Source organism: Macaca nemestrina, chromosome 1 (genome assembly GCF_043159975.1).
Source record: "Macaca nemestrina isolate mMacNem1 chromosome 1, mMacNem.hap1, whole genome shotgun sequence".
NCBI lineage: Eukaryota > Metazoa > Chordata > Mammalia > Primates > Cercopithecidae > Macaca > Macaca nemestrina.
In genome coordinates, this window is record NC_092125.1 from 55,961,709 (window position 1) to 55,983,412 (window position 21,704).

A 21,704-nucleotide genomic window follows, 5' to 3' on the forward strand; every position below is an offset into this window, starting at 1 on the left:
AACATGACTGCTGGGAACTCTTGGATGTGTGTGTGTGTGTGCGCGCGCGCGCGTGTGTGTGTTTTGTGGGGAGGTAAATGCCCCCTCCTCCTGCCTCCCCGCTCTCTATCCCCCCACCCCTTTGTAATGTTTGTCCTGCTTGCCCATCACCAGGGGGTTGAGAGGAGTATGACAGGTCTTTGTTGTCTGAATAAAAATCCGTGGCAGCTCCGGGGAGAGAACTCCTCCTACTAAATTATCAAAAATGGGCTGGCTTTAGTCTCTTAACAAATTGGACACAGCTCAGGCAGGAGCAGTCCCCAACCCAACCTACAGGAACTGGGAACTTGCAAGCAGTCAGGGAACGCTGAAAATAGCACTTCTTTTTCTTTCTTTGTGTTCAAAACTATTTTCTTTCTTCACCAGATTTTGTTTTCCTCCCCCCGCTGCAGTTGTTTCCCATTAGTAACTCGATCTCTCAGAGCAGTAAGATTTGCCTTCTACGCCTCTTTTCTCCTCCACCCGAATTGTTTGTTTTCTGCACATCTCCTTCAGGGAGCCGCTGAGGCTTCCCCCACCACTCTTCCCACTTATTTTTGCTTCCCCCAGGCCCCCCAAGCAGACCGATTTCCACTCTGTCTCTTTCTTCTCCTCTTCTCTCTCCCTCTTTCCCTCCATCCCCGAGCCTCTCTGCGCTCCCACAGCGCAGCCCTCTCGGGTCCCTTGCCTCCCTCATTCGGATGAGCTGAAAGCCCCGGGCGTGTGTATATGGAAATAGTGGGGTGCCGAGCAGAAGACAACTCGTGTCCTTTCCGCCCCCCAGCCATGCTCTTCCACGGCATCTCCGGAGGCCACATCCAAGGCATCATGGAGGAGATGGAGCGCAGATCCAAGACTGAGGCCCGTCTGGCCAAAGGCGCCCAGCTCAACGGCCGCGACGCGGTAAGGAAGGGCTCCGCCGCGGCGGTAGCCGGGCACCCCTGCGCCCTCTGTTAAGCCAAGCAGACTCCCTGGCCGGAGGAGATCGGGGGCGGCGGGTCGTAGAGACGTCCGCTTGAGGCTGGCGGGTGGGTTTTCTCCCGTCCACCTAGGTCTGCAGGGCTAAGAATCGTCGTTTTTCTGAATTGAAATGTCTTCATTAGCTGGCTATCCTCTGTCGCAGCTGATTCCGAAAAAGCAGGGAGAGGAGCTGGGAGGAGGTGGAGTGGGGAGGTGGCGTTCTCTTCTACAGACCTCAAGGTTCCCTTGATTCCGGGGCGGGAGTCTCCCCGGCGAGGATCCGCAGCTCCGAGAGTAAGCTGGGCGCAAGCAATAAGAGGACGGCGCGCTGCCCGGGCGTCCGAGCCAAGCGGGAGCCCAGGTGGCCTTAGTCTCTGGCCCTGATGACCGGACCTTTGGAGCAGATTCGGACGCGACTGGGTCATTTCCAGTTCTCTAGACGCTCAGGTCTTGGGACCCCTAACTGAGAGAATCTCAGGGTTTCTGGCATCCTGACTCAGTCCCTCTAACGAGACAGCACTACGTTTAGCGCCGGGACCGGGCGGGTGTCATGTGTAGGGGGAAATCAAATAAAACATACGGAGGAGCGCGGCACCCAGTCGAAACGCATGAACTAACCAACCCTTAAACAAGCTAATCAACTACCACTGTTTCTACTATCCATAATGATAAAGTTATGTACTCCTAATAAAGAAAACCAATTACTTATCTAAGTGCTTCCCTTTCCCGATTACTAACTGGAGCGGGGGAAACTACAGAAGTCTCCGGAAATGATTTCAGCCAAACATAGCTGTGTGGATCCTTTGGTACCACAGTAGGACTTGTAGCCCAAACTAATCAGGAGACTGCTCTAGCCCTGTCAGCTGGGTTTTGGGTCCGGCCAAGTATCCCAACTGGTGAACGTGTCTATATTTGTAACACTCATTCCGTGCCAGGGCCCTTGGTCAGAGTAAAGGGCTAAACTTTACTTTTTCAGGCCCACTGAAATTTCATGGGGAAGTTCAACCCATTTCTGCTAGTCGTGAGGGAAATGTCCGGAGGTTAACTCCTTTTCCCTTTTTCTGGTCATCACGTTTAAATCAAATAGTAGCAACCTAAACCCAAATTTTCCAGTGGGGCTGGGATCCTCAAGGTGGGGTCACTGGGGCATCCTCAGTCTGGTCAGTGGGACCCAGAAGGGAAGCGTAACTTGGGCACTAAACAGATTTTCAAGACAAAGGTCTTGTTTGTACGCCTGTTGATGCTAGGGAAAGAGGGGACTGTATAGAGCGGGCTGGACAACGGACCCTCTTTCGGAACAGCCACTTTACACACTTATTGGGAACGGGACCAATAGTCCTGAAAATTAGGGAACAGCAGGGTCTGCCAAATATATCTCAATCAAAACAAAGTCGACCAAGTTATGAGCACAGGTCCAATAATCTTCCCTTTGCTTTTGATTTCAATGCTGCTTATAAGAATTTAGACAAATCGAACTGTAATATTTTTTTGTTTAAAATAACCTGTGCTCGTTGAAATTTCCATTTCACTCCCCAATCATTTCCGTTGTTTTATTTTATGTGCGTCGAAAGCCACAATTTTTAGCTTGTATTTATTTGAATTCGGAAACGACCCCCAAACTATAGTCAATATTCTCCCAGTCCTTTTTAAGAGAGGCTTCTGATGGCCGGAATGTCTTTAGGCTAATAGTCCCGGGAGGACGCGAATGCCGGTTTAGGCGGATACGGAAGAAAGCGAGCGAGCCGCAAAGAGAGAAATCACAAATGTTTTCCCCGACTTTTGCATTTGTGCAGTGGACCCTGGCCCCTGCCGCGCTCCCTGCACGCCCTGGGCTCTGTCTTCCTGGGGGAGAACCCCGCGTCGTGCGGCGACACCGCGCGCCCTCCTCAGCCTTGCGGTGTGCTTTCTTTGCAGGGCATGCCCCCGCTTAGCCCGGAGAAGCCTGCCCTGTGCGCCGGCTGCGGGGGCAAGATCTCGGACAGGTACTACCTGCTGGCTGTGGACAAACAGTGGCATCTGAGATGCCTGAAGTGCTGTGAATGTAAGCTGGCCCTCGAGTCCGAGCTCACCTGCTTTGCCAAGGACGGTAGCATTTACTGCAAGGAGGATTACTACAGGTACTCCCCTACACCCCCACTTCTTACGCCCGCCCAAGTACACCTGGCGGGGTTATCTGCCTGAGCCCAGAATCCCCTCTCCGTCTCCCACCTTTTGCCCCATTCTGGGTGCGGTTATCATTTCGGAGACCAGGGAAACCCACTGCATATGCCTTCAAGCTGCAATCTCCCTGACCGACGGTGAGGGTGGGTGGGAGGGACATTCAAGGTCTAGAGCTTTATCAGCGAATACCACGCGCTCCCATCACTTCTCAGCTTGGCTGGAGGAACTTCGGGAAATCTGGGGAAGAGTAAATGGACGTGGTCTCCGTCGACTGAGACTTGACTGGGTTTTTGTTTTCCGCTTGCTACGAATTGGGCAAGTTCTGCGCCTTGAAACTGAACTAGTGGCTCGGGCAGCAGCAACAGACTGTTAGGTTTTCGCAGGTGGCAGGAGACTCTGTAAATGACTATGAAAAGGAATAAATGCCATTGCCAAAACCCAAGCCACTCGGTTCCGAGTTCCTTTTATCGCTAGTTACAACCATGTCCGCCAGATTGGAGAGAAAAGTCAGCAGCAGGCGTCTTTATTGATTTTTCTCAGTTATATTTCTGGATTGGGAAAGACAGAACTATGTGCAGATGACCTAGCTCCGCTCTCAGCCCAAACAAGATAAGTGGTTAAAAAAAAATAACCTTTCCTCTACAAAATCGTCATTTTCCAGGACTGTGTCGGCATGTTTTCCCGCACACTCGCACATCCAGGAATAATTATATCTTCCTTCATTCATAGAATATTTTGTAATTGATTAACTGTTTTTACTTGGCATGGCAATTTAATATTCTAGTACTGTTAAATCGTTCTAACTAGTGGTTTGCTTTTTAAAATTTTTTAAAAAATTTGTTTTAATGTTCACTTTACAGAGAAGAAAACTAAGACTTAGTTGCCCGATTCTTCTGACTTTAATGTAAGGATCCTTTGTCTTGGTTTATCAGAAAAGGTCGATGGGCAAATAAAATTAATGCCCACTGTCCTGTCCTCCTGGAACCCTCCCAGGTCCCAGTCTGAGGCCACTGCAGACCAAGCCCAGGTGTCGCGGGTGGGAGATGGCTTTGCCTTGCTTCAACTAGCACCCTGACTCAACTGTTTCCTTCCAGAAGGTTCTCTGTGCAGAGATGTGCCCGCTGCCACCTTGGCATTTCCGCCTCGGAGATGGTCATGCGCGCCCGAGACTCAGTCTACCACCTGAGCTGCTTCACCTGCTCCACTTGCAACAAGACTCTGACCACGGGCGACCATTTCGGCATGAAGGACAGCCTGGTGTACTGCCGCGCCCACTTCGAGACCCTCTTGCAAGGAGAGTATCCACCGCAGCTGAGCTACACGGAGCTGGCGGCCAAGAGCGGCGGCCTGGCCCTGCCTTACTTCAATGGTACGGGCACCGTGCAGAAGGGGCGGCCCCGGAAGCGGAAGAGCCCAGCGCTGGGAGTAGACATCGTCAATTACAACTCAGGTGTGCCCCCTATCCTCACCCCCGGCGCAGCCCCGGCCTCCCTGAGGAAATTTCATAGAGTTCCTTCCCCGACCAAAGTCTTGCTGCAAGAGTGTTTTGCCCGATGCCTCTGTTCTCACCACAACCCCCTGTCACTCTGAAGGAAGGGAGAGAGGGAGGAGGAGGAGGAGGGAGGGGAGGGAGAGGCAACACTTTATTTAGGTTGTGGCAAAAAATACATCCATAACTATGGGGCTGTAGTGATTTCCCCCAAACAGGCAGAGCCAAATCGTTGTTGCCTGTTAGTTAATGAGCCCATTAGTTTCTGGCTCTCAGTTGGAGCAAAACAGCCCCAGGGCAATTTCTTTGTGGAGGCCAAATTATAGATCCTGGAGGAGGTTTCCTAAATACTGAAGAAAAAAAAAAGTCTTCAGAGCCCAACCCCAGTCTGTCTAGAGGGGTCAGAGGCTGTGGTCACCAGCCCAAAGTTAATCAGGAACATGGTTGGCAAGAGTGTTGAAAAACCTAATCCCTGATCTTGGCAAAAAGCAGTTGTAGGGGTGGGAATCACTCTCCACAGCTGAGCTAGCCTGTGTCTTTCCTAAGTCAGGATATTCATCCAGCCGTCTCATTCCCTGTGTGATAGACCATCCAGACATCCAGACCCCTAGCCAACTGAAAGAACCTTCAGGTCGGGCCCCCTGAGGAAGCTTAACGGTATCTCAGACCATTCATCTATACTCAATCACTTTCTCTCTTCATTAAAAACAACCGGCAGGCAACAAGTCAAGAACACATTCTTCCTTGCTTTGGGGGACACGCCTATCATGTGTCAATCTCACATGCATCAGTTTCCCATTGTTGGTAGTGGGCCCCCATTTCCCCTCCTCCAGGTGAGGATGGTGATCCACTCTGCAGATGATACTCTAACTCTGAGCAGAACAGAAGCTCTTTTTGTGAGTCCCAATCACTGGAAAAAAGAGGTATTAGAAAGGCCTGGCTAACTTTTGGGGAGCCTAAGGAACTTAACTGCTTTGACTTTCAGTGCCCTGGCCCAGACCTGGCTGAGAATCTCAGCAGACTGATGCTCAGGACAGGGGAGACCATTCTGTTGGAAGGAACGTTGAGGACCTTATTATGGCAACCCCACTCTATTACTCCGAATGCCCCCAGATCCACGCATGGGCACCCCAGAGCACAGGATTTTGCCTGTTTTTCTCTTCCAGTTCGCAGAGCCTGGTATGGTGCCTGATATTGCTAGTCAAGGTAAAGAACAGTGTCCAGCCAGTTAAGTGATTTGCCCAAGATCACACAGCCAGTGTGAATGTGGAGCTAAGGGTCCTGCTCTGAGTTTAGAGTTTTCAGGAGAATCCACACGGGATGAGTGGTTGCTCTCTCAGACCTCTGTTAGGCTCTCTCCTGGGGTTCTCTACCGCCTAACAGAAGAGGAGAATCCTTTATGGGCAAGCACAGCAGGTGGCCTTGCAGGGAGAATGGGGAGCAATGGGGAGCAATGGGGAACACTGTGCGGCAGCACTTGTCCCTAGGGGGTTCATACCAGGGTTGCCGGATGAAAAGAAAAGGACCTGCCGGCTCACTGCAAATCTCACCAGGGTCGGTCAATCTGTATGAGGGCAGCGGGTGAAGCCCCAGGTTTTGGCAACCCTCAGTAGTGGCCGTGCCCTCACACTGGCCCCTGCTGTGCTGGGGCGGGAGATTTGGTTAGGGGCCACTTTGCCCAGCATGCTTACTTCATCTTCTTTGATGCGTGGTCCCCAGGGCAGGGCAGGCAGGGCACTAATTGTTCTTTATTAATAGAAGATGACATTGGAATCTCAAGCCACTCACCAAGGCCCTAATGCCCTAATGAGAGGGGGAAAGAGAGAGAGAGAGAGAGAGTGTGAGAGAGAGAGAGAGAGCGCGAGAGTGCCACTCATACACAACTAGTGAGATTTTTTTGGAAAGAAGGGATCTCTCAGCCCAGATAAAGTCCAGAAGGGTGAAGATTTCTAGCCAAACAGTAGGCAAGCCTGACTTTTTTATTCTTTATTTAATCTAATTAGCTAAATTTGATTTTGCCTTGGATCTTACTTCATGTTAGATACAAGGAACTTTAAGAACAGTAGCATTTAGATTATTTTACTTCTCTGAAAATAACTAGAGTGTACAAATTTATTTTTAAGAAGAATAAAAGAATCCCTTGGAGCCCCTTAGGTCTTTAGTTTGCAAATTAATGCTGCTACAAGTTGTTGTGGAGAAGGTCACTTTTGTCTTGCTCCCAAAGGAGGGAAAAATTGCTGAGGCCCCCTTAGCCCGAAGAGTTTGTACCTTGCATCACTATAAACTGGATGCCTCTTAGTTAACATCTACTCCATCCTTTCTGGACTTTTCCCAGAGATACTAGTAAATATTATATATATGTTAAAGATTAGGTTAAAATTATCTATGGGAATTGGTTTGAAGATTCCTGACCAGAAATCAGACCATCATTTAAAACAGTGCTTGTGAATCTGATGCCACTTTGTTACAAAACTAGGGAAAGAAACCCTTCAGCAAATTAAACACGTGTTAAAATGTAAAAAAATAAAATAAATCCAGTTTTAACTCATTGTTTTAGCCTTCTTTGGATTTTATCTTGCCATCTCTCATTAAATGTAAACATTAAATGTAAACAAGTCTCATAAAGGGTAAGACTGATACTAAACTAAGTATAATTTACATAATAATATGTTTTCAAAATGTGCAGAAAACATGTTTGTGATTCAAAGAATCTCAGAGCAGATGTGAAACTTGGCAAAGGCCAGCTAGTGCTTGACATAGGGCAAATGCCTTTTAATGAGAAAGTCCCTAGTTTTGTTTATACCTCTGTGCAAATTAATCAGGCAAATATTTTAGAAAGAGACATGGAAAGTTTACCTGAAATGGTAACTTGAAATAAAGCCCTCTAGGGATGAGAAGAAGATTTAGTTTAGGATAGGGAGCTCTTATTTGTGTAATTTAAACATTAATTGAGAGATTAAACTTTGGCCACTTCTCAAAATATCCTTTCCTTAAGTCCTTTCTTCCTATCCAAACTTTTAAGGTTCCTGGTGGTTAAATTAGCCTGGCACTGACCCCTAGTGGTCTTCCAGGGATCAGTTAATTCTCAGAAGGTTACATACCTTCACAGCAGACACTCACTTTAGGATGGGTGACCATCACGTAAGTGACTGGAAATAAAATACTTAGATCTTCTCATTAACTTTGTAATACTATATGTGAACTTACAGGTAGATATTTAAGACAGTTTTAAGAGTTATCATTTCATCTCGTAATTCGGGGAGTGGGGAAATCCCCTACAGCTATAGAAACAGGCCTTGGAGAAACAGTCATTTGCAAGTTATATAATGCATGTGTAGTTAAACATAAATAATATCAGATAATGCACTGTTACTCTGTAGAAGAAATAGGTTTCTCGATTAAGTTGCATAATATGAGATAATGTGTCACAGGAAAATCATATATAGTAATATCTGTTTAATAAAGACCCAACAAGCTATCTCCTTACACATTGGATTATGTATTTTGTGTGGAAATGGGGCCTATAACTGTATTGAAAACACATTAAAAGGCTCTGCTGAGTTTTTAATCAGCAATAATGGATATAGAATGTGTTTTCAGGGAAGAAATTTCATCAGATCTTACTATAATTATTTTTCATAAATTTCATTTTAGGAACTAATGATTATATAGTCATGTTGGGAATCATATTCATTTCTATATATTACCCTGGTGTGGAGTGGGGGAAAGATGGCCAAGGGCATTATTTAAACACCAAGTCTTCGGTCCCAAGTGTAAAATTCAATTTGATGTGTTGTTCAGGAAAGGTTACATGTTACATATGATAGGAAAGAAATCTTACTTGAAGAACCCTCCGATGACTAACGTGTGCCTCTTTGACTATTTTTTTGTGGGTATATTTATAATCTGGTTATGAAATATGGCTCAGTTTACTGGAGATAAGTATAGTTTGATAGTAGGTCATAGAGATGCTGTTTCATCCATTTGAGGATATGAAACTGCAATTCTGTCGAATATTTGAACTTGACATATCCCCACTGGGCCAAAATGGGATAAAATGTAATGCATACTCTTTCTGTTATCTCTGGACATATGGTACCCTTTCTGGTGGAGTTTAATAAGCCTATGTTTTACATTCAAATGTGTATATCTGACTTGGATTCTACTTCAAGTTGATTTAATTTTGCATTAATACCCACTTGTAATTTACTGATGAACAAAGGGCCCAGCGTCTTGATTGAATGCTTCTTGAGCTCCTGCCCCTGTGTTTGACTCAGGGAATCAGTCCAAAGGTGAATATGGTAGAGCCAAGTGTGTCCTCCTACTTACTAGACATTTGTTTGTATCTAGTCTTATCACATTAGGAGGAATTTCTTATTAAGTGAGTTTTATATGTGTCTGACTTCTTGGTTGATGACTACAAAACTTCTGTATTTCTGTAAATATGCTGATTTGCTGAATAGTTTTTAAAAAGTTATTATAAACAGAGCCTACCAGGCAGATAACATTTTATTAAGCAGATTGGAAGAGCTAATATTAAGGGATGCCTCCCTTTTTTAAGATTCAGGTTTCTTTCTCCCTGGAATGACATGATCAGGTTGGTTTTAGATTTTCTATTATAAAGCAGTACAAGGCAGGATGATTAGATCTAAATTTATATAACTATCTGAAGGAAGAATTTAAAGAAAAAAAATTGCCATGCACTTTACTGTGTGAAGTTGGCTGAAGTTGGTTGTGTAAATATTTCACAAAATGTTTTCATTTTACAATTGTATTTCCTATGCAGAGCCAGTAGATTCTTGGAAATGACCCTTTAAATGTGCAGCTTTACATCCTGGGGATAATGACTTTCTGGCTGGTTTCAAAGACTGGGTTGTTTTGCCCTTGGTGCTAAGAAAGTCTTTGTAAGGGGAGAGAAAATGCCGCCCTCTCTCTGCCAGGCCAGCCAGGGGCACAGCTCACATCCCACTCACACACATCTGGAGCAAAAGGGACTAAGATCTGAGCCTAGAAATAAGCACCATCAGTGTCTCTCAACTGTGAGCTGTGGGGAGCGCTTCAGGCATGAACCGTGTGAAGGGAAGTCTGGGCTCATTCTCTTTCAGAAATATTTATTAAAATCACTCCAGGGGAAAAATATTTTCATTCTGGTATAGCTCCGCGTTAACCAGTCATAGCTAAAAGCTGAAACAAATAATATTCTTATGTTTACGTAAGAAATTCACAAATTTTAAATTTCTAACTTCTCCTCCTTTTTCAGCCTTTTCTAACTTTTTCCTGACTGAGAGAGTTCTAGGAATATGAGAAAAGGCTAACCATTAGAACTGACCTAGATGCTTCCTTAGTTGGCGGGCTCTCAGAAACTTTCAGACTTGAGAGAGTGGTAATACTTGTTTCTCTACGTCTCATGACAAGAAGCAGTACCTTCAGACAGTGTGTCTCATTCCAGAAATACAGACAAAAGGTAGAGTCTTAAAACACTGTGAGTGCAGGCAATGGGAAGCTGGTACAAATAACTATATTAGAAAAGGGTTTCTTCTTTTCACTCTCGTAGGTCTCTCTCACTCCCACTTTACTACTTAGGGTTTGTTCATATTCTCAAATTCTTCTAGCAACCATTAAGCAAAAGACAGGATTTAACCAATATTTTTCTATTGCATAAACTTTGGTTGTATCTGCATTAACAGACAAGTTCAGCTTACTTTAGCAATGATCTTCTTTCTTTTTGTCTAGATACTACTCATAATTGGGTTGACAGCATTTTTCACTGCTGCTTTATTACCATAGCAGTGTCCTACAGCCTGCCATCGTGTCAGCTAATGCAAGAATTTCCACTGAGCAGTTGTTTGTTCACTGTTACTGCAACAGGTTGTAATGAGAATGAGGCAGACCACTTGGACCGGGACCAGCAGCCTTATCCACCCTCACAGAAGACCAAGCGCATGCGAACCTCTTTCAAGCATCACCAGCTCCGGACCATGAAATCCTACTTTGCCATCAACCACAATCCGGATGCCAAGGACCTCAAGCAGCTTGCCCAGAAAACAGGCCTGACCAAAAGAGTTTTGCAGGTAAGACACGTGCATCATTGACTGTGCATACATTTCCCTTCCCCTTGCCAGTAAAAATAGTGCTCTTCCCTGGTTGGAGTGATGCAGCTATTTCCTGTATTGCTTCTTACTAGTTTATCTTAGCTATCTCCCTAGAGGATGTTCTGAGATTTTGCAGGGGCTTCCTGGAGGGTTCCCAAACAGAGACCCAGTGTCTTTTTAAATATAGCCACATTCTCTCTACGTATGTGGAGATGGGCCCTCCAAAGGCAGCACAGCTTGACTCACTGCTGTGCAAATGTGAGTGATGTTATTTGCACAGGCCGTGGCTCTATAGATTTCCATTAATATTATGCTCAGTGAACAGACTTGAGAGGGACCTGTTGGCACTGTGTTAACTCGGCAAACTTTTGGCAGCCTCACTCACCTTCCAAATTCAGGTGGAACCTTTTTCCACTCCTGAAAAGCCAAAAGTATGGTTAGTGTTTCAGCAACCAATTGGAGCAAGTATTTTCCTGCCTTAACAAACCATAATTAAAAACAAAGTACTGGAAGTTAGTTCTGCTGTCCAATTGATTTCCTAAACTCATCATGGTCAGAACATATAAGTAATGAAATTATAATAGGTTGCTGTAAGTCACCTGTGATCTTCTCTCACTTCTTGGTGACAAATAGCAGGTATTTTAAATTCTGCTAAACAGTTTCAGGCTGTTTGAGGTCTGTGACCCTGGGAGTTTTTTCTGTGTGAAGAATATACACCGTGTTTTGGGCTCACGAATGGCGTGAAGTCTGTTTCAGTAATGTCCATTTCATATGAGTGATTCTTACTTTGCCATACTTTCAATGGCCCTGCCCTTTCTCAACAGTTATTGTAACAGTTGAGGAATCATCGTGTATTTCCCCCTCTTTATCACCATGTATTCATTTTCATGGTATATCCGCTTAAGCATCAGTTGTTCCAAGTGGCACTCGTTAATGCTACAGGGTGGAATAAGTGCATTTGAGAGAGAATAAATCCGTAGTGTTACTTGAATGTTTTAAAAGAAAGGAAAAAAAAGCCCCTTTCCTCCTAAGAAAAACAAACAATTATATTTAAAAGGAGAAACATATATCAAAAAAAAAAAAAAAGAAAGAAAAAGAAAAAGAGAGAAAGAAAAGAAATATAAAAATGAACATCGGTAAAGAAATCAATTGGGATTGGTTTGCAGGTTTGGTTCCAAAACGCACGAGCCAAATTCAGAAGGAACCTTTTGCGGCAGGAGAATGGGGGTGTTGATAAAGCTGATGGCACGTCGCTTCCGGCCCCGCCCTCAGCAGACAGCGGAGCTCTCACTCCACCCGGCACTGCGACCACTTTAACAGACCTGACCAATCCCACTATCACTGTAGTGACATCCGTGACCTCTAACATGGACAGCCACGAATCCGGAAGCCCCTCACAAACTACCTTAACGAACCTTTTCTAACATTGGTTTTTTTTTTTTTTTTTTTTTAATTCTTCCTCTTCTTTTTATTATTATTCTAATTATTATTATTTTATTATTTACAAGACTTTTTTTTTTCTTCTAACCCACAAGATATTTGGGGAATAAAAATAACAGCTTGGTGTGTAGCATCTGCAGCCACTTGGCAAATGAGTTTACAGTATTGTCTCCTTTAAGTGAATATATTTTGTCTACAAAGTGTATTTGGATTTTTTTAAAAAAAATATTAATTAGGTCTTTCAGTTGGTAAGGAGAGTTTTTGAATAATTCTAATAAGTGCCTCTTAAAATTGTATGTTACTTATTTCCAGAATCTCGAAGAAAAAAAAAAGAGTGGTATTATTATGGGCAAATAATCATATTCCCAGTTCAACGATTAGGTTAATAAAGAACCAGATAATTAATTAGTTACTTTTTAAATCTTGCAATTGTATGTATGATTATGGAGTTTTGAAAACATTACATTTTTTAAATCTTAAAACTGAAAACTTGTTTTTAGTGTTTCTATTTCTTAGCTGAACTGCTAATTCAAGTGAGGAATATGATGAAATAAAAGCATTAACTACAGACATTTAAAATAGTAATGATTAATTAGGTGAGAAATCTATTACAGGAATGTGACTTTTCCTTCTTTTAGGGGTATACATCTCTAAAAGCTTTTTACTTGACTATTTGTTTTTCAACATTTGAAAAATACTTAAGTTCCCTGTGTATCCATGAAAATTCTGCATAGATTTTGACATTCCATAATTTTAACCTCCTAAAGCTAAATTCAATAGCTCGGAAACCATTCTTTCTAAGTTACTTTTTTTCCCAGGGAAAATGGAAATAAGCAAAATATAATGTTTTAAGAAGTAAAAAAATCAGTATAATTTAATTAATAGCTCTATTAATTGGCTTCAGCTGTACCATGATATTGTATCTGGCATTCTATATGAATAATGTTTAAAATACCCAGCCTGGTAGACTTATACCAACAATCGGTTTTGTTTTGTTTTATTTTATTTTGACATAGGTTGACTTATGTATTGAAAATAATTTTTCTGATAGTAGAGATTTGAAGTTATTAGTCTTAAAGTAGATAAACTCAGAAGCCTTGTGGATGCTGATCTGAATATATTTCCTAGTTTACAGTAGTATTTTTTTTCTTTTAATTTAAGCTAAAATCTTAATGGTCTGGGCAGTGGTGAATGTTCATCTATTACGCTTCTGTTGTAGTTAAATACCAATTAGATTGTGGATTTCCTAAAAAAAATAAAAAAGAAGTCAAGATATATGTCTTGCTTTAGTGGATTGTTAAGAATAACTTTGCACATATTCTCCACTTTTTGGACCCCTTAAATCTCCTTTGGTGGTCGAAGTGGCTATTTAATAGATGTTAAAGGTGTCCTTCTGGCTGTATAAATGTGTGGTTACATATTGACAGTTCACTGCCCACATTAAAGTGCATTATTGTAACTTTTGCTCAGGGTCTTTAGAAAATTAGCACAGAAAGTAGCTTATTTTTTAAAAAAAGATGATGGAAGATAAGTTAACACTGTAACAGAAGAAAGGTGTGATTGCCATTATATATTTAGCAAGTATGGTTATCATCTTATATGGAGCTTAAATCTTGACTTTTCATATTTCTATTACATTTTGGGCATTTACCACTAACCAGACCAAACAACCTTGGTAAGGCTGAGATCTTATTAATACACTTTTACAGGTAAAATATTGACACTTATAAATTTTGTTCTTTGACAGAACAATATATGGTACTACAGATCTACTTTATTAAGTAGACTAATTATAACTCAGTTCTCCTATGTGCCTTATGATATAACTTGGAAGTAAGTTTGTGAAAAATCAGGATATATGTGTTGTTTGTTAAATTAACTGTTTTAAGCCCTTTTGACACCTCACTAGTTTTGTACTGTTTTACCTCTTATTTCTGAAACTCTTTTTATGGTGTATCCTGTTAGAGGGGACAAACATGTCATAGAAAGCAGTTGTGCACTCTTTCAAATATAGTTGATAAATTCAATAATCTTATATATTGAGCTTCGTGTTTATAGTACAGTAAGTGGTCTAGCAAAATTGTCCATGTTTCTTTGTTTATTGATAAATGCATTGTATAGAAACTATTTCCCCTAAATATTTATGGACCAAACAATTGTGATATATCCTATTAAATTTGTGTGAATAAACCATTTTGAATCTAAGGAGTTTTCTTTCCCATCAGTTTTATTTAAGTTTTAACCGTACTAGTGTGTTCCAGCATCTATATAAAAGCTATTCAAATGGTAATACAAAATTTTTAGAATTATTTAAACATACAAATAGTTTTTAGATTTCCAAACTTCTGATTCATATGAAATGTTACACATTGTTGCACATGCAATGTAATTCAACCTAGAAATACCTTTGAATATATTTGCTTATAACAAAAGTAATGCCCCATTGATTTGACTCAGTCCAATTTTTAGAATAAAAAGGCTAACTAGCATATAAAGTAATTGCATGGAAAGAAACCTTAAATATGATTAAGATTTCATGTTAGGTCTATTGAGCACAAATGGATATTTGTAAATCTAAATAGAAATTGCAGACCCCTAAAAGCCAAGTTGCTCTGTAGTTAATAAATTGTCACTATGATTTTTTTCAGGGAGAACAAATCTTGGGGCATTACAGCCAAACATCCCGACGTTTGAAAATTCCCTAAAGTATTAAAAGAAGGGGAAAAGTTTGATCGGAAATCCACTGCAGTGAAGACAAAGACACTATTAGGTTATGATAATCATACATTAAAAAATTTATTGAGCCAAAAAAAAAAAAAAGAGAGAGAGAGAGAGAGAGACTTAAATGTCATTTACTGAATGTTAACGAAACTTGTGTTCTTTATGGTGTCTAACACAACTGAAGGCCTGACATTATGTGGTTTAAACAAAATTAGATAAACCATGTACAAAACCAGAGCAACCTGGCAGTAATATGCCCACCCCATATTTGAAAAAAATTATTATTGAAAAAAATTTCACACATTTGTCAAGCACAAATAGTTGTAAAATAAAGTCCAAAACATTCATTTCACCTGCTTGCTAATGTGTATTAGTCCTGTTAATGGCATTTTCCAACTGTAAATTCAAAGAAAAGCTATCACCCATTTAAGATTATAGGGATCAAACCCCAGTAATTTTAGTATTATTGTTTATTACTTCCTTTTTAAACAGAAATCTCTGCATGCACTTTTACATATGTCACCTCTAGTGTACACCTCTGTATGATGACTTATCTTTGCTGTTTCTTGTATGATAAATAGCTTTCATTAATAAACATTTATTTGATGCAAACATAGTTAACTTTATGTTAAACACACGCTGTTGAAATTAATTTTGAACACTTAAAGAGGCAGCACAGTACATTTACAACTTGTTATACTAATGAAAAAATACAAACAGCATAATGAGATTAAATTCTGGTAATCTAGGATAAAATTACTTGGTTTTTACCTTTTCATGACTTATTTTCATTTGTTGTATTCAATTGCCACATGTATTACAAATAAAAAATAAAGTGAACCCAAATTACAACAAAATAAATCTTAGAATAAACTATTGTGTAAAATTTCAGCAACTTTTTTAGATTACTAGGGTAAAATTTATAGATCCTATGTGAGTTTACATGTTTGCTATGCAATGAACAAATTTATTGAAGTATACAAATATATTCTGAACTATAAAAAGATCCAATCTTTGCATAGTTCAAGTTACATATGACTATTACAAACAAAAAAGCAAATGGAAAGACAGACAAATATTTAGGAATGAGGTTTTTTTAATTGTTAAAGGGAATATTTGAAGAATAAATTTTTAGCTATTCCTATTTAGCTGTATATCCAAAGCATATGTTAAACAAACTAACATATAATTTCCAGAAAATTTTTCATTACGATGAAATTTTTATTATATACAAATGAACCCTATGTAAATGATGTAACTTTTATGAATGACAGACATTAAATATTTCACTTACATGTATTCTCAGAATTTTGAATGTTTTCTTAAATGCTTTCACTTCCTGAATACTAAAAAGGAAAAATTTTAAAGAAGAGAGAGCAACTTACTACTAAAAAAAAAAAAAAGCAATGCACCATGACAAGTAGACTATTTTGAGTGATCACAAATCATGTTGGTTTTGTCAGTAACTTGAATGTTTATGCCTCATTGAAACCTCATCCACAGCTATAGCAGCTTAAATAGATTTTCCAATGCATTTCCAGCCAGTTTATTCAAATCTTTGCCCTACAGTCTTGCCTTCTTTCGCTGTTCTGTCACCTACGGCAATTTCATTTAGAAGTATTTTGGAACTTCGCCTGGTTTTACAGACCTTTAAATATTTGTCTGGTATGTGAAATGCAGGAAGAGACCAGAGAGGGAAAGAACATAACTGAAATTAGACATCTGAAAAAAATAATACAAATTTGAAACAGGCACATTTTTTAAAACCAAAAAAAAAAAAAAAAAAAGAGAGAGAGAGAGAGAAAGGAGTACTAATTATGTGAGTGGGAAGAGAAAGCGTGTGAGGCAGAGTTGTAAGGTCTATTGTGCTTTACTGTGATGTAAAGCAGTCTTTGAGTCTGAGCAACTGCACACTTACTGTTCGGTGTGGAATAGAAAAATGTGGACCTCTTAGTTGAGAGCAGGGCACTAAATTTTCATAGCTTCTACCTCCCAATTGCCTGGGTTAGTCTAACTTCTGGCAGATTGATCTTGGGCAAAAAGCTTCATGGAGAGTTAGTGTCTGTGCGCTTTGGTTGAATAGCCACCTTAATACTGACTTACATAGTGGGTAGGTTTTTGATACCTCAGATAAGGATAAAACTCCATAATAAAGGACCCAAAGCAAACACTTTTAAAACTTAGGTGATTTTTCATCACCTAAAACATAAATAGCTTTATTAAGCAAAATCCCAGTGGAATCTACCATACATTCTTTTATAATAACCCTTTTTGGGAGTCAAAGTATTGTTTTTTATTAGTCACATATAAATATCATCTCATTTTCTGTTGCAGTGTGACTGCAAGGCATGTTGTGGTGGAAAGCATTAGAACTGGGAAGCTCTGGAATGGAAATTTGGAATCATGTCATTCTAGGCTCTTAAAGAGAATATTAGGGATAATACTGTTGTAAAAAATAAATATAAACACCTAATTTTGTATGAAGTTTTGCTATTTAAATTTTAACTATGTTATAAAAAAGCTAGCTTTACTTGTAGAGAGTGCGTGTACTCTTGAGCTCATTCAATAGCTTTAACATTTTGTAGTCTCTTCCACAACAGGGCAAAATAAGCACAGTAGGACTTAGTCCAAATTGAAGAAATATCATTGAATTTTCTTTGAAACCACCTATGTAGATAAACTCTGGATTGGCCTTTTAGATATATTTTCTGTTTTTAGTAATTGGGAACAAACTCTCAATATTAATATAAATAAAATGCCTCTAATGTAAAGCCACAGCCCTTTGCTTCCAGTCAATGTCAAAAATAGGAAGTTTTGTTTAATGGTTTGCTGTTGATTTTAAACATTTTAATAATACTTGCTCTGCCCTCACAACAGTTTGTTTTCAGAATAATATTATGATTTACCTTATTTTAAAAATAAATTATAATTCTAACTTAAAATATTATTTTAAATGCCCTCTGGGAAGATTTCCATTTTATTTTATGAGGTTCCCTGGCAGTTGGGGGTGGGGGGTGAGGTCGGGAGAGGGAAATTTCAGAACTGTGCATGATACTCAAGGAAAAGTCTATGACTATGATGTAAGTAGTAACATTATTGCCACAACTAAATTTCTGTTTAACTGTGTTGCAGAATAAGATAATTTTATCTAACATCACTCCCTACTTGCAACATTTCTCTGTGAATATTAACATAGTTAACCCTCCCTTATCATGTATCACATCAATAAGTTTCTCCTCCCTTGGATTAATTTTTGCTTCTTTGCATTACATTTTATCTTGTGCTAAGATAACAAAAAGCAAGCAAGAATAAAGATCCAGATATTAGCCATATGTAGAAAGTTCCTGGTGTGCATTTCTGTGTACTTTTCCCTCACATATTAGAATTGTCAGGAACGTTTTTTTCTTTTGGAACTTTCTGTTTACATTTTGCATGATCTTATAAATTAACCTGAAGAGTAATTGGATACCTTTTATGGTTATTTGAAAATAAAATTTGCTACAAATAAGATGCTTCAGTCTCTGTTGCCTCATATTATGCCTGAATATATTAATTTTTTCTGTACTTTCATATCAAATCAGAAAATATTAACCTTAGAGGATATTTAAATTGTTATTTATGACAAATATACAAAGATGAAGAAATTGGAAGGTGAAATTGCCTTTACTTAATCATTCTCATTCCGCTTCTTTTCCTTTTCCAAAGCAACAAAAATTATGAAGGGCTATCAGCTTTAACTTCAACATTCAAGGGTTTTGACAGCTTGCATCACTTAAAGTATATTTATTATTCAGTAAACTTTAATTCTGTAGAATAAATGCCCTTTATGAAGTGTGATTTTTGAAAGCACAAAGGCATTTCAGGATTTCAAGCAGCCAAAGCTGCTTGAATTCTGCAAACAGAGTAGTTTTTCAGAAGAAAAATATAGTGTAAAGTAATTGTAAATATAATATTTGTAACGTTTTACCTGATTGGTCCAAATACTGCACATGAATTTTAAAGAGTTATAAAAGCCTCCAAAATGTTCGGATGTAATTATGTGATGATTATTTTTGTAGTATAAATTGAGACAGTTTATTTTATAAATACAATTACCTAGTTACTTTATTGAGTGCAGATTCTGAGGTCTCCTTCTGGATATATTTTTTTCTTTTATTATTATTTATTATTATTTTTTTTGAGATAGAGTCTTACTCTATCACCAGACTGGAGTGCAGTAGTGCCACCTCGGCTCACTGCAACCTCTGTTTCCCGGGTTCAAGTGATTGTCCTGCCTCAGCCTTCCGAGTAGCTGAGACTACAGGTGTGCACCACCACATCCAGCTAATTTTTGTATTTTTAGTAGAGACGGGATTTCACCACGTTGGCCAGGATGGTCTCCATCTCTTGACCTCGTGATCCACCCACCTTGGTCTCCCAAAGTGCTGAGATTACAGGCGTGAGCCACCACGCCCCACCTCCATCTGGATATTTTAATGACAAGATGTTTATATTTCCAAGGGTTCTGATATATTTCCCTAGTTTTCTTCTTAAATTCAGCATCATTAGCCTGTGTATGTGTGTGTGTTGTATATTTTCATCCTAACACCCATAGAAATATATATATTTTTAAGAAAGAAGGCTCATCTCTTCTAAAGCCAGTTTTTAATTGAAAGCCAAAAAAAAAGGTAAAGTAATGGCAATTTTTCTTCAGCTGAGGTATTGTAATTGTAATAGGCCTACTTTCTGTTAGCCTAACATAAAGCTGCGCTCCCCAAAGTCTCCCTGCTAATGCAGTAGAGGATCTTTCTAGGTTACTTTCTTTATTGAGCTTGGCCATAACTTTGCTTTTTACTGGAATTGTGTTGCCATTTTGAACTTCTCTGTTCAACAAAGTTTGGCAAATGCTTATAGTTCAACACAAACAACCACATCAAAAAAGGTAATTTTTGTTGGAATGAACAGTATAATTTACTTCATTTACTAAAAGAGGCACAGCAGAAACAAAAGGTTATATAGGACAGACACAGTGGTTCACACCTGTAACCCAGCACTTTGGGAGGCCGAGGCAGGAGGATCGCTTTAGACCATGAATTCAAAATGAACCTGGCAAACATGGCGAGACGCCATCTCTAAAACAAAAAAGCCCAAAAGGTTCTTTCACAAATCAAAGGGACTATTTTGGTTTAATTTCAACATTATGGGTCTATTAAAGTGGCTGGACTTCCATGAGTTCCTTAGTAAATATCAACTATACATTTATCAATCAATCCATATTTATGTACACGTAAGTACATAAGTGTCATGCTCAATGTGCGTCCTATGTAATAAATGCAGCTAGATCCTGAGACTTCACCACATATGCAACTTCAATATCCTGAATGCCTAACTATTAAGTGTTGGATTATGAAGCCTTTGGTACCAACACTGATGTTTTCTGTTTTTCCAGAGTATCTTGTATTGGAATTTATCACTAATAAAAGTTCTCACCATGGACTTTGTTTCTGTTTAGACTTGGATATTGATAAAAGCATAGAATCATTCTGTGTACCAGAAAGAGGGTTACTAAATTGTCTGGTTCAAATTCTCATATTTTTTCAGTTGAAATGGAAAGCACCCAGACAGATGTGTATTGTTTCTAGTTCAGAGACAATTTTTGGCCTTCCTCAGAAAAATGTGTATATCAAGAGTTTCCATTTGGATTTACACGTTTTTTTTTTTTTTTTTTTTACCGTTGCTGAAACAATGTAATTGCAATAATATGGCACTATTGATACCTCTTATGTATTGCTCCTGAATTGTTACTGGAAGTTGCAATTCATTTAGATAGATTACGATTATTATAAAACACTGATGGCTATTACTTCATTGAATTTTCTATAAATGTTCACAGCTTCCATTACCCATCAGCGGCTTACCACTATTTCTCCTAAATTCTCGTTCATATCACTTCTATTCCCATTACACTATTGAAACCATTTTTCTTAAAGTTAGCAATTACCTTTTTCTTACCCAAATCTTGGTATTTCCCCTGTCTTTATTCACATTTACATTTGTGCCAGATTTTACACTCCTTATTACTTGCTTCTTTCCAAAATGATTTCCTCGCAGGCCATGCACCTGCTGCTTCTCCCTGGGGTTCAGCTGAATCAGAGCCAGCACATCACGGTCCAGCTTCAAAATCTCCTCTCCACTCTTGCACTGCTTGCTTCCTGGGAAACAACATTCTATCTTAAAGGCTCAACATTTTAGTGATGACTCCAAATATATTTCTTGAGACATTTCCACCTGACTTCTGTTATTGTTTGAAGGGCAGCATAAATAATATTGAACTCACTTTGTCTCTTCAGCAAACTTCTGGACTTTTTGCCATTTTTGTTAAAGATGTTACTGAAGTTTCTCCCAGTCACCTACACTGGGAGTCATCAATTTCTCCATCGACTTCTTCTCCTTTTATTTTTTTCTTTTTAAAATTACCTTGTATCATTCTGTTACCAAATCCTGTTGATCCTTTCTTCATTCTATGTCTTTAATCTCAGTCTTCATCTACCTCTTTTATTTTATTTTATTTTTGACATCCTCCTGATCATTGTACTCACTAGAACCAAGTTTTCTTAATTGGTGGGAAGATATTCTCTGTAGGACATCATATGAGTTGTTTCAGATTTTGTGCTGCTTCCTCCATCTCCACTCTCTGCAGCCCTATAAGAGTAGAACCAATGATCAGACTTTTTAAAAAGATTATATCTAAACTATATGAAATAACTTTCTTACTAACAGAGACTCATATGATCTAGAAGATTTTGATCATTCTCTGTGGGGATTTAAAAAGAGCCTGGGCCAGT

The 21,704-nt window shown here is 39.5% G+C and overlaps 1 protein-coding gene across 2 annotated transcripts; it reads left to right on the top strand.

Moving 5' to 3' along the window:
* The first annotated feature begins 238 nt into the window (after window positions 1-238).
* LOC105484667 (LIM homeobox 9) lies at window positions 239-18,390 on the top strand. 2 transcript variants are annotated; one of them, XM_011746511.3, is made up of 5 exons: window positions 239-921; window positions 2,893-3,095; window positions 4,233-4,588; window positions 10,496-10,698; window positions 11,886-18,390. In XM_011746511.3, the coding sequence occupies exons 1-5, from the start codon at window positions 748-750 to the stop codon at window positions 12,141-12,143; spliced, it is 1,194 nt and encodes a 397-aa protein (XP_011744813.1). In that variant the 5' UTR covers window positions 239-747; the 3' UTR covers window positions 12,144-18,390. The 2 variants fall into 2 exon arrangements, with proteins under 2 accessions (XP_011744813.1, XP_011744816.1); XM_011746514.2 differs by having other exon boundaries at window positions 14,808-16,148.
* The last annotated feature ends 3,314 nt before the right edge of the window (window positions 18,391-21,704 follow it).